The sequence below is a fragment of the Strongylocentrotus purpuratus genome, unplaced genomic scaffold (assembly GCF_000002235.5).
Source record: "Strongylocentrotus purpuratus isolate Spur 01 unplaced genomic scaffold, Spur_5.0 spur5_scaffold_19, whole genome shotgun sequence".
NCBI classification, from domain to species: Eukaryota; Metazoa; Echinodermata; class Echinoidea; order Camarodonta; family Strongylocentrotidae; genus Strongylocentrotus; species Strongylocentrotus purpuratus.
In genome coordinates, this window is record NW_022145604.1 from 9,222,786 (window position 1) to 9,235,301 (window position 12,516).

Below are 12,516 nucleotides of genomic sequence, written 5' to 3' on the forward strand. Positions count from 1 at the left end.
TGCAACAATTCTTTTCTCGATACCTTGTTGACATTCCATTTTGTCTTAGTATTTTCGTTTCGCATCTTTGTCTTTTGTTTTCCTCATTTCTATCTATTTGACTTCCGCTATAGCTTGTGTTATAATTGTACAACCCTTTTCAGTTAGCACATTTTTTATATTACCGTTTTATTTTTAAATAATTATCCATTGCAAATGTATCAAAGTTCAGAGCATCAAATCATGCATTAGTGGATCTTATACAATTCAAATTCAGGATAAAGTATTTTCTCGAATCTACTGAAGCCGTGAAATGAATCTTTCTTGCCAGAGTAGAAGTCGAAATTCATGAATGATTTGCACTATGCTAATTATACACTGTAACTCTTAGTATAGAATCCACCTTCCCATTTTGTTGAAACGATCCCTCTTCTTCCTGCGAACTTGTTAATTTTTTATTCCAAGCTATTCAATATCATACCAAATGAACCTTCTTTTATTAGATTAAATATACAATGAAACACTAAATGATTTATACCAAAGTTTTGTATTTGTTTAAGTATGTGAAAAATTAAATTTGTCCCAATTTATGCTTCTTCATCGGAACGCGGTTTGACAGTCTTTTCAAAGGTTGTCAGTAGTCGATGGTTTGTCCCCGGAGCATTTTGGTCGGCTTCAAGTTTCGCTGCTGTATTGAAAAACTTTTGCTAACCAAAGTGGTTGTGGAAAGGTTTTTTGTTTGTTTTGTTTCCTATGGTTGGCGACAGTTCTCAGACTGATTGGCGACTGATTGGCGACTGATTGGCGACTGATGAGCGACTGATTGGCGACTGATTGGCAACTGATTGGCGACTGATGAGCGACTGCTTGGCGACTGATTGGCGACTGATGAGCGACTGATTACCGACGGGGTCTTCATTGTGTGACGTTTTTTTTTCCTGGCGATATTTGGTTGAGAAAGGTTCGACAGCTGATCAACAAATGATATACGATCCCGATACGACCACTCGTCGATTAATCTGCAAACGTTCGCCAAATGCTAACAAGCTACAAAAAGTGTAACTTTAAAAACTTAAATATTTCTATTATTCCTTTTACTGCTGGTTCGTAATTTTTTTAAATAAGGGAAAAAATTGTATTTATATCAATCGCTTACTTGTTTTTATCTACTTAGATCATGTTATATTCTGTGAGGTTTGAATCAAAACATTTTTTTCCTGCTGTAACAGCCTGGTAAAAAGCCTAAAATTTGACTTCAGTAAAAAAAAAAAAACTAATTAAAGTCTGATAAATCCATTCATCCATGTTACATAAGCTAATGTATATGGATACGTCCATCCACATCATAATACAATTTACTCCCAATATTTGGTTTTAAAGATTTTCACAAACAATGATGTCAAGATAATATTTTCAACATAGACATTTTGCATTATCAAAACTGTGAGTTGCATCATCATTTTCATTTGTATTAACCAGTTTATAGCCCAGATACAGTATAGTCACATAACACTCTTTGACTTCTTTCCCTCAAGGTAGCCAGTTAAAGAAAACAAAGATAAGAAAATATTACTTTTTTGTGAAAAATACAAAAAGGTGTACACAACTTTGGAAGCCCCTAAATAAAAAGTCATGACCTAGATGATTTTGAAATCTATTTCACGATGATGGGTAACTTGTTTCTGTCCAATGATACCATATTCATAATATTTCCGCCGCAAGTGACTGAGCACGAGGGTCTTTAAAAAGTGATGTCAAAATCGCCTTGTTCCACGTATGGGCTGATGGGACGAATGTGGGTCAGGCCATAGGCATATACTTCTTTGATCTTAAATCCTTTTAAAAGTTAAATTTTGCCTCGTAATTCTTTGCTTTATTTTTTAAAATGATGCAATGTATCTAAACGTTAATAGAACCTTGTTTCGATCAATTGGATGACCTTTAATTATTTTGAACAGCCTACTATAAATAAACTTCTTCTCTCATGAAATCTAAGTTCTCTCTGCTCACTTGTCCACTGTGCCATTGCACATGAGTCAGGAGCATAAGGTGTTTATCTCGAATAGCGAATGGAAAATAAAAGGTTACTTTACAAAAATGCAAAAATATATATATAAATACATATATGATGATAAGTATCAAAAAAATTGAAGGTAGACTTTCATGAAAAAAAGATAACATCTCAAACAAACTTTATTCTTGCTGTATCAGTCAATGAGAAGGGTTACCTTGGGATCCGGTAACTTTGTCCCAGATTCTGAAACAAAATCCTGGATTTATCTCATGCTGCAATGATAATTATAAACCTTTAGGTCAGTCAGGAACCCCATGAGTTTTACAAGCCGATCGCCTCTCTGATTATCAAGATATTTATGATTGGAAATCGAAACCAAATTTTGCGTTTGCCAAACGGTTTTCATAACACTATAGTCTATTGGGGAAAACAAGTATGGTAAAGCCGGTCACTCAAAGATTTTTTAGTTTTTTGAGGCACTTGGAATAATCTCCCCGTCTCTGTCCGTGAATCCCCAACTCTTGACACTGTTAAACGTAGACTTAAAACCTATCTATTCAACACAAAGTAATTGCCCATCATCATACCGTATTTATAATCACATGTCATATCTCCTTGTAATTTATTCATTATCTAATGTACATAATTATTGCAGTTTCATTAATGTTACTTAATTATTGTATTCACATTTTCATTTTTCATTATCATGTTATTGTTATACATTGTTAGTGAAGTAATTCGTCCAAATTAAGCGCAATGTTCATTTCACGTTTCTTGTTGATCCTTATTATATTTTTTGTTTAACCGTACTTTTCATTTCATTGTTTTGTAAAGCGCTAAGAAACTTTATTTGTATACCAGCGCTATATAAATCTTAAGTATTATTATATTATTAGATAGTCTCTTTCCAAAACTTCACAAACAAAATTCCAAAACAACTGTTATTTTTACCAGTTGACAAGGGACTATAAACCCATTATTCCTTTCTACAGTAATATATTATGAATTACAACAACAAAACCCCCAATATATTTAGATACTCACGAGTTCACACACACACACACACACACACACACACTTATACATATATATGTATTCTATGCTCATTATATTTTGTGATTGTAATGCACAGCTTAACTTGTAAGTAGACACCAAATAGTATTACCTGACATATCTGGGACACAATGTACATAATAACAAATATCCAAGTTTAGGTTTTATAGGATACACCAAATTTATTAATAGAATTGAATACAGAAGAAAATTAGTTATCAAGTCTATAAAGACATACGACAAAACCCTCTGACTCATCCCTTCCACCACTCGCTGGCCTTCTATTACATTCCATCTACCATTAAGCACCTACCCCCCCCCCCCAAACAAACAAATTGTACCAATTATATTTCGATATGACTTCGAAAACTTACATGAATAATTCATGATTTTAACCTCTGGACCATTCTACAATAATGTGAGTACAATAGAAAAGCAATAAAAGCAATTAAATCAGAATATATTAATGAATTCATTGAAATATATAATAATATGAGATATAATTTGTTAATAAACCTATTAAAGATATTATGTCCCAATTTTAGCCAACGTCAATTTCTGTAGAACTTTGCAGGAATTATAAATATGTCATGTATGTCCTATCTGTGAAATTTAAATATTGGCAGTGTCCGAGTATTCAAATTATGCAAGGAAATCCGTTTACTTTCTAGACTTCCCTGTCAGACACTATTGAGTGACTGACTGACATTTTTTTTCGTTGGTAACAACATACAAAAAATGAGCTGTAACAAGTCATGTACACGAGCATTTGTCTACGTCAATAACACACTACTTGTAAATGGCGAAAATTGAACTGATTAAATATATTTGTGCAGCACAAAATGTACGAATATTCTACTACTTAGGTGATTGCAATCACTTTTGTCGAATCGACAACTAGTGGTCGTTATTTTCTCACAAAAAGCCATTTTCAAACCCTTTCGGTTTGAGGGTATTTCTAAATAAGTAGTGTCTTTCAAAATGACATGTAACTATTTTATTTGTTTCGAACTGCAAATGGGACATAGTACCTTTAATATCCACCTGGAATATAAGTACATTAATATACTTTTCACTCAGCTTATGTTAATCGTTTATCGTTTCAATGCAGCCTACAAACGCTAAAGAATGATTTTGTCATAACGTTATCCTTATTACAGTAATGACCCTTATCATCATTATCATTATGATCATTAAAAATGTTGATAGTCAATGTACTGGTAGAAGTAGTAGTAGTAGTAGTAGTAGTAGCAGTAGTAGTAGTAGTAGTAATACTAGCAGTAGTAGAAATAGAAGTAGTAGTAGCAGCATCAGCAGCAGTAGTATAGTAGGAGCAGTAGTAGTAGTCGTAGTCGTAGTAGTAGTGAGTAGTAGTGGTGGTAATAGTAGTAGTAGTAGTAGTAGTAGTAGTAGTAGTAGTAGTAGTAGTAGTAGTAGTAGTAGTAGTCGTAGTAGTAGTAGTAGTGAGTAGTAGTGGTATTAATAGTAGTAGTAGTCGTAGTAGTAGTAGTAGAATAAGAAGATAGTAGCAGTAGCAGTTGTAGTAACAGGAGTAGTAGTAGTAGTCGTAGTAGTAGTAGTAGTAGTAGTAGTGGTATTAATAGTAGTAGTAGTAGTAGTAGTAGTAGTAGTAGTAGTAGTAGTAAATAAGAAGATAGTAGCAGTAGCAGTTGTAGTAACAGGAGTAGTAGTAGCAGTAGTAGCAGTAGCAGTTGTAGTAACAGGAGTAGTAGTAGTAGTAGTAGTAGTAGTAGTAGTAGTAGTAGTAGTAGTAGTAGTAGAATAAGAAGATAGTAGCAGTAGCAGTAGCAGTTGTAGTAACAGGAGTAGTAGTAGTAATCGAAATTAGAGTATATAATTGGATGTCAAAAGTTTTAAATGTTTTTTTTTTAGTTTGTTAATACAATGATCCACGATTTCTCATTTTCTACAAGATGTATTCGAACCAATGCATATCAATGGAACGCACACTTTTAGATTCCATTGCTTGGTTCTTATTGTGGACACTTCATACACAGGCATTGCGTGATGGAATTCTCATTTTTGCTGCCCAGCGAGCCGTTAGCGCAACGGAATGGGACTGTAATTTGAGTGGTCTGAATGACCTGGCAGCATTCGCAATCACTCTGTTGATTGCTGTCCACAGAGCTGACACATCCACCCGAGCATTCGCCCAAAAGGACTGGCGAGGTGGAGCGGCATGAGGATCCAAAACGCTCAAATTCCAAGGTCTTGTTGCTGTATGTCACCTCACATCCTGGCTTTTTAGTGGGCACTGAATATGAACAGACAGAATCATTATGGAAATGATAATGATAATAATAACAATGATGATAATAATAATAATAATGATAATAATAACAATAATGATAATAATAAAATTAATGATAAAAATAACAATACAGATAATAATAACAATGACGATGATAATAACGATGATGATACTAATAACAATGATGATACTAATAACAATGATGATAATAATAACAATAATGATAATAATAACAATAATGATACTAATAACAATGATGATAATAATAACAATGATGATAACACTAACAATAATGATAATAATAACAATAATGATAAAAATAATAACAATGATACTAATTACAATAATGATACTAATAACAATGATGATAATATTAACAATAATGATAATAATAACAATGATGATAATGATAACAATAATAATAATAACAATAATTACAATAATAACAAGAAAGAACTGACAAATTAAGGTCATCATAATAACTGGTATAAACTTATAAAGACAATAATCAGTATGAAAAGGATTTTGTTGAATAATGAATACCTGAAATGGTATCATTTTGAACCAGTAATCCTATAACTACCCAACTATGGGGTGGACATGTAGGTCTTTAGAAGTGATAAGAATGAGTCAACTTTAAAATATATATATACTAATCATTAAACCTCTGGTTTATACAGGAGAGCATGGTTTCGTGTCAGGATGTAGCTGTGTCTGTGTCAGTTTGGACAGTTGTGATTGATCCAAATCAAGTTTGTAGACTCATATCTCTTACGTACATAGTTGAGATTAATATCAATCGCAAACGAATTGCCATCGATATCGACTCTTTATACCGGAGTGTTGGCTCAGTCAGTAGAGCGTCCGCCTCACAACCGGGAGGTCGTGGGTTCGAACCCCGGCTGCGTCATACCAAAATACGTTAAAAGATGGGAGTTGTTGCTACCTTGTTTGGCGTTCAACAATAAGGGATAGAGCAACGTCGATCTGGCGCTGCTCAGTGGCTGCCGGGCTCACGATCAATTTGGTAAAAAGAATTTCCGTTTCGGTTTAATAAAATTTGGAGTGGACTATTAGGCTATTATTATTATTATTATTATTATTATTATTATTATTATTATTATTATTATTATTATAAGACGGGGCCAAAGTCTCAGTCTTGAACACGGCCCCTCATTTGAACTGCGTCACCGGCTTGCTCAGCCATTGTAATGAAGGGTTGTGTGCAGCAGGCAATGGGGTATCGGACTAATTGGGGTCTTTTTAAATCGAGTCTTTACGGACAATTAGTGCTTATACATAACTCCAACTCTGTTACAAGCGCTGTGGTGACCATTATCATACTCGGCAACAAATGTGCGTTATAATTTGAATAAGTTTGTCAAACTTTGGATCATCTCTATCTGCCAATAATGGAAATCGAAACTATAATTGCACTCTCAATTCAACTTGGGTGAATTATATTTCCCTGTTGTTCTCCATATATATATATATATATATATATGTATATATATACATGTACCTTGCACCCATAGGTCAATACGCCCAATTTGAAGAATGCAAAATAGATTTTTTTTTTTCCTTTCAATTAGCACTGATCATACTTTATTCAATATTATATTTTTCCTATGAATTGCTTAAGTCACATTAGAAAACCTTTATTTTTTCACATCCATTACCCATATCCGTAATCCCACCATCAATATTATTTGATCTAAGGTGTACATATTGTTTTGTTCTGAATATACTATTTCTAATGACTTTTTAATACTATTGTCTTTTGAGCAGTATTCTTGTTTTATTATTAATGTAATTCGTACTCAATTCAGCCGCTAGGCTGCCATGTACAATTTTTGTTTATATATATATATATACCACAATAATTAAATAAATAAATAAATAATAGAACATTGCCACTCACCACACTCGGGACAACACTGGTCAGGTATGTGTATCAGGCTGCCCTGCTGAATACAATGAATGACAAATGAAGAGTGATAGTGATGATGATAGCAATAACTGCATTTCTACAACACTATTCGAGATTATAATGATCACCATCATGGGTGTCGATCCGTAACTGATACCTATTCATCAGGGGGGGTGATCTATTCATTCTCCCCCCCCCCCTGATGAATAGGTATTACGTAAGGATCGACACCCATGATCACCATAATAATGATAAGGTAAGATAGTAATAGTAAGGGTGAGGAGAAGAAAAACAGCATTGATGATGATGATTATTATGAAACTACTAAAAAAAATACTTCTACTACCACTACTACTACTACTACTAATAATAATACTACTAACTAGAAATATCGCAATCTGTATTCCCACGCAATGCGAATATATCCCCCGGCAGTGGCAGCGATTTTTGTGTCATCCTTATGTTCGAAGGAGGGACAAAGATCCCCTTCTCCCCTCCCCGAAACAAAAGGATGACGCAGAGATCTCCACTAGTGACCCGGACTATTATTGTCAAGACTAGGAGCAGCATCACCAAAACAAAAAATATATATATATATATATATATATATATATATATATATAGATAAGGGGATTATGCATCTCTATAGAAAATAGAGGCGGCGGCGGCGCGGGGGCGCGGCGGCGCACAGTGGGCCTCCGGAGTGGGCCAGGGAGGATCTAAAGTGCGCCAAAAGTCTTTTGGGGTGATCTTTCTTTTTCTTTATATTTATCTTGCCCAGTTTAAAGATAATACATTGAAGAATACCTCGGTAAAATATTTAATTCCGGTATGAACAATAAGGATATAGATTTACTCCTTAAAAAAGCAAAATCTTACATATTCACAGTTTTTAATGCAAAAGTGACTTGTTTTATAAATGTTTCAATTTTTAACATAGAGATTTTAAGCTCATCATCAACTTCAGGTGGCGCTGTAAAGCGCTGCTGTGGTCTTCACGAGAGCACGCCATGCAACTATTTCACCTGCCATTTGTGTTGCACCTTTCAATCCTTGTCCAGACACTTTCTTGATATCATCACTCCAAGATATTGGTGGACGACCTCTACCCCGTTTCCTTCGACTGCTCCTTGCAGTATTTGCCTCTCAACACCTTCAGATCTCCTAACAATGTGCCCAAAATAGTTAGGTTTTCTTTCCATGATTCCCCTTCTGATGGTCAAGTCTGTTCCAATCTTTTCCAGGACCCACACATTTGTCTTTTTATCTTTCCATGACACCTGCAACAGCCTTCTGTAGCACCACATTTCAAAGGCATCAACTCTCTTTCTGTCATTCTTTGTCATGGCCCAGGACTCACTTCCGTAACTCGCAATAGAGAAAGAAGTTGCTTGAAGCAGACAAACCTTCAGACTGAGAGATAGGCCTCGGCTCTTCCAGATGTGAGACATATTCTGTACTGTTGATCTTGCCATTGCTATCCTTCTCCTTATCTCTGTGGTGCTCTCTCCTTTGTTAGTGATGATTGAACCCAAGAACTCAAACCGATTTACTACTTCAATCTTATTTCCAGCTACGGTGAAGTCAGTGTTATTATCATCTCTATCGACAACCATTATTTTTGTCTTTTGGGTGTTTAGAAGAAGGTCTTTCTCTTCACTTGCCTGTTTGATGCGATTCAACAAATCAATCAGCTCTTCTCTGCTGCTGCAAACGAGAGTAGTGTCGTCAGCATACCTTATGTGTGTGATCTTTTTACCTCCAAACTTAACTCCCCCTCATAATGTCCTCAGAATAAATATTTAAAAGGTTAGGAGACAGTATGCAGCCTTGACGTACTCCCCTACCAATTCCAAAACTACTCAGTATTGCCGTTACTGGTTCTCACTGTTGCTTCTTGGTCATGATAGAGGTTTTTGATCAGTTCAATGATGTGACTTTGAAACCCCATCTTTGCCATTGTATTCCACAATTGAGAGTGGCTCACACAGTCAAATGCTTTGCTATAATCTATAAAGCACAAATAGAGGGGATGTATGTGTTCTCTGCATTTCTCTATTATGTTTCGAATGTTGACGATCTGTTCTCTTGTCCCTCTACCTTCACGGAACCTTGCTTGCTCATTTGAGATCTCGGCTTGCAGTTTGATTTTCATTCTTCTGCTAATTTTGCTTGCATGACAAATCAAGCTGATCGTTCGGTGATTTGCACATTCTTTCAGATCTCCCTTCTTTGGCAAAGGTATAAAACAGCTCTACACCGGTCCTTAGGCCACTTCCTACTATTCCAGATATTGCAACAGAGACGCCACATTAGGTCAGTACCTTCTTCACCTGTAGCCTTCCACATCTCGGAAGTCAAGTTGTCAAAGCCAGGGGATTTGCCATCCTTAAGTTGTTTCATTGCAAGCTCCACTTCTGATCTTAATGGAGGGGGGCTCCATTTCATCACTTTCCTACCACTGAGTGTCAACTTGTTCCTGTGCAGCAAACAGCTTGGTACTATACTGCACCCATCTTTCCTTGATGTCTTCATTCTCCGTCAGTGTTTTATCATTGTCATCATTAATTACATCCAGTCTTGGGATTCTTTTCTTTTTCATTTCTTTCACAATTGCAAATCTTGCCTTGGAGTTGTTCTTGTGACGCTCTAGGTCTTCACACTTCCCCTCGATGTAATTCCTTTTGTCCTCCTTCACACTACTTGTAACCGCCTTATTGAGTGTCGACCATTCTCCTCTATTGTGTTTTGCTTTTGCCCTCTTCCTGTCATCAGCAATGTAGAAAGTCTGATTTGAGATCCATAGTTGTTTCCGCTTCTTTTTCTTTGGGATGTGGTTCTCTGGTGCATTTCAACTGTTTCTTTCATGTCTTCCCACAGCTCATTTGGTGTTTGCTCTGCTTTATCGTTTCTCAACAGCAGCTCAAACCTGTTCTGCACTTCCACTGAGAATTGTGGGAGCTGAATCACAATTCTTAGCTTTCAGTCTTAGTCTCAGTTTAGCCACAAACAGCTGATGATCGCTGCCACAGTCAGCACCTGGTCTTGTCTTGACGTTCTGTAGTGAAGTCCGCCACCTCTTCTTGACCATGATGTAGTCTATCTGGTTTCTGGCTCTGTCTCCCGAACTCATCCATGTCCACAGTTTTCCGGGATGATGCTCAAACCATGTGTTACCAATGATGAAGCTGTTCGCTACACAAAATTCTTCCAGTCGATCACCTCTTTCCTTTCTGATGCCAAGACCATAATTACCAATGTACTCGGGTTTTTCCCTCGTTTTACCAATCTTGGCATTCCAGTCACCCAATATTATGAGGAAATCTTTCCTAGGAATGCTGTCTACACCATCTTGTACCATCTCGTAGAAATCAGTGATTTCTTCCTCCGGTGCATATACCTGAATTATGGAGATATTCATAGGATGCCCTTGTAATCTCACAGTCATAATTCTCTCATTGATCGGGTTGTATCCCAAGACACATTCCTTCGTCTGATGTAAATGTGCCTTGATTTTAAGCTATTGATATGAAATTGCTCTCACATGTTCCTGATAGTTCATTTCACTGCATGAATGGGTTGAAAATTGATAGAAACCCATTCTTCATAATATATTATAAGGTAATCCATTTTTAACCCATTCATGCAGTGAAATGAACTACTGTATCAGGAATATGTGAGAGCAATTTCATATCAATAACTTAAACATTTCATGTTAAAATGGAGTGGCTGCCCGGCAAGCAGTAGATGGCAGGTTCAAGTCCCGCTGGTTCCAAGATTTTTTTTTTCTGACTTGTTTTTCAATACAGATCGATCAATCGATCTTATTTACTGGGTGTAAGCCACAAATATGTTTAAATAACTGAAATTTCTCCCAGGAAGCATTACATTTATTTAAAAAATTAGAAAAGTGAAATATTTATAAAAATAAGTTACTTTTGCATTTAAACAGTGAGCATGTAGGATTTTTCTCTTCGAAAGAGTTAATTTATAACTTTATTGTGCATACCGGAATTACATATTTTACTGAGGTATTCTTCAATGTATTATCTTTCAACTGGTCAAGAAAAAAAATTAAAAAATAAATCACCGAAATTGACTTTTTGCGCACTTTGGTTCCACCCTGGCCCACTGTGCGGCGTAACGATGCTGAATCCAAAATACCCTCCAGCATACTGCCGGGGATACAATAATAGTAACATCAACAATATTAATAATTCTAAATAATGATAAAATATAACGTTCAATTATTATAAAACGCATAATACATAATTGTCTCTATGCGCTTAGATACGAAAGAGAGAGAGAGAGAGAGAAAGGGAGAGAGAGGGGGAAGGGAAGAGAGATAGAAAAGAGGAAATATTGAGCTTTCACCGCTCATAACGTACGATTATTAAAATCAATTACAAAATTCACATGTTGATGTGCAGAAAAAACAAAACCGAGAATTAATGACGTTCTATCATAACTAGATCACAACAATTATAATTAATAAATGACACATATTTGTGAAGCTTAGATCCTCTTCTTTCGATTGATGCAACTCATATGATGCATATTTTCCGCATGAGTGACTAAAATCAATTTGAAGGAAGGGTACCAAAAAGTCATTTGGCGGACGGTATCTGAATATCAAAAAACGAAAGTCACATTTCTAGAAAGTTTATTTTCTGCCCTTTCATATGACACCTCAAACAGGAAAAATGAGTTAGTTCTTAAGCGAATTTGTTTCCACTTGCTGCCTGCCGTAGCAACAAGCAGAATTGACAAAAGACTTAACTCCGTTTCGTTGACAATCAGCCATGCAGTCTTCCTTCTACGACAAAACCGCTGCGGTTGTTTTTGTTGAGCGCAATTTTGTTTTGAGGCGGCTTGTTTGAGGCGGTTTATCGCGCCTTGTCTGAACAAGCCTAAATACCTTAAAAAGTACCGCAGGGATATATATCTTGGAAAAGCCTTTACATAATGACACTACCAGCCAACGCGATTCCATACTCACATCGCATTCGACGTTGCAAGCTTTTTGTTGAGCTACGATTCCGGACATTTCGTCACAGGTCATATCAACGCAGCTGTCAGGGCTAGGTAGCGTGTCTCCGTACTAAAATAAATATTAAACAATTCAAAGTTATATTTATATTCTTCCGTTCCTTTTTCGTTCATATAAATAAATTATCCAAGTAATACATTTGAACATACATAATTAAATAAGTATTAACCGGAGCATATTACATTTTCAAACCTAAGGAAGACGGCGTAACTCCTAAA

At 35.8% G+C, this 12,516-nt stretch overlaps 1 protein-coding gene across 2 annotated transcripts; it reads right to left on the reverse strand.

The window, feature by feature from the left end:
• Positions 1-4,927: 4,927 nt before the first annotated feature.
• On the reverse strand, positions 4,928-12,366 carry LOC100891318 (von Willebrand factor). Of its 2 annotated transcripts, none has more exons than XM_030990258.1 (3): positions 12,248-12,366; positions 7,240-7,282; positions 4,928-5,321 (listed from the first exon to the last, which is right to left on the reverse strand). In XM_030990258.1, exons 1-3 carry the CDS (start codon positions 12,308-12,310, stop codon positions 5,041-5,043), a joined length of 387 nt encoding a protein of 128 aa, XP_030846118.1. In that variant the 5' UTR covers positions 12,311-12,366; the 3' UTR covers positions 4,928-5,040. The 2 variants fall into 2 exon arrangements, with proteins under 2 accessions (XP_030846118.1, XP_030846117.1); XM_030990257.1 differs by having other exon boundaries at positions 7,240-7,285.
• Positions 12,367-12,516: the final 150 nt, after the last annotated feature.

Excerpts from the sequence above, each read along its gene's own strand:
- LOC100891318 (XM_030990257.1), bottom strand. The coding sequence starts at position 12,310 with ATGACCTGTGACGAAATGTCCGGAATCGTAGCTCAACAAAAAGCTTGC. Across the intron at positions 7,286-12,247 it reads CTTGCAACGTCGAATGCGAT|CAGGGCAGCCTGATACACAT; the intron begins GTGAGTATGGAA and ends CATTGTATTCAG. Across the intron at positions 5,322-7,239 it reads CCAGTGTTGTCCCGAGTGTG|TGCCCACTAAAAAGCCAGGA; the intron begins GTGAGTGGCAAT and ends GTTCATATTCAG.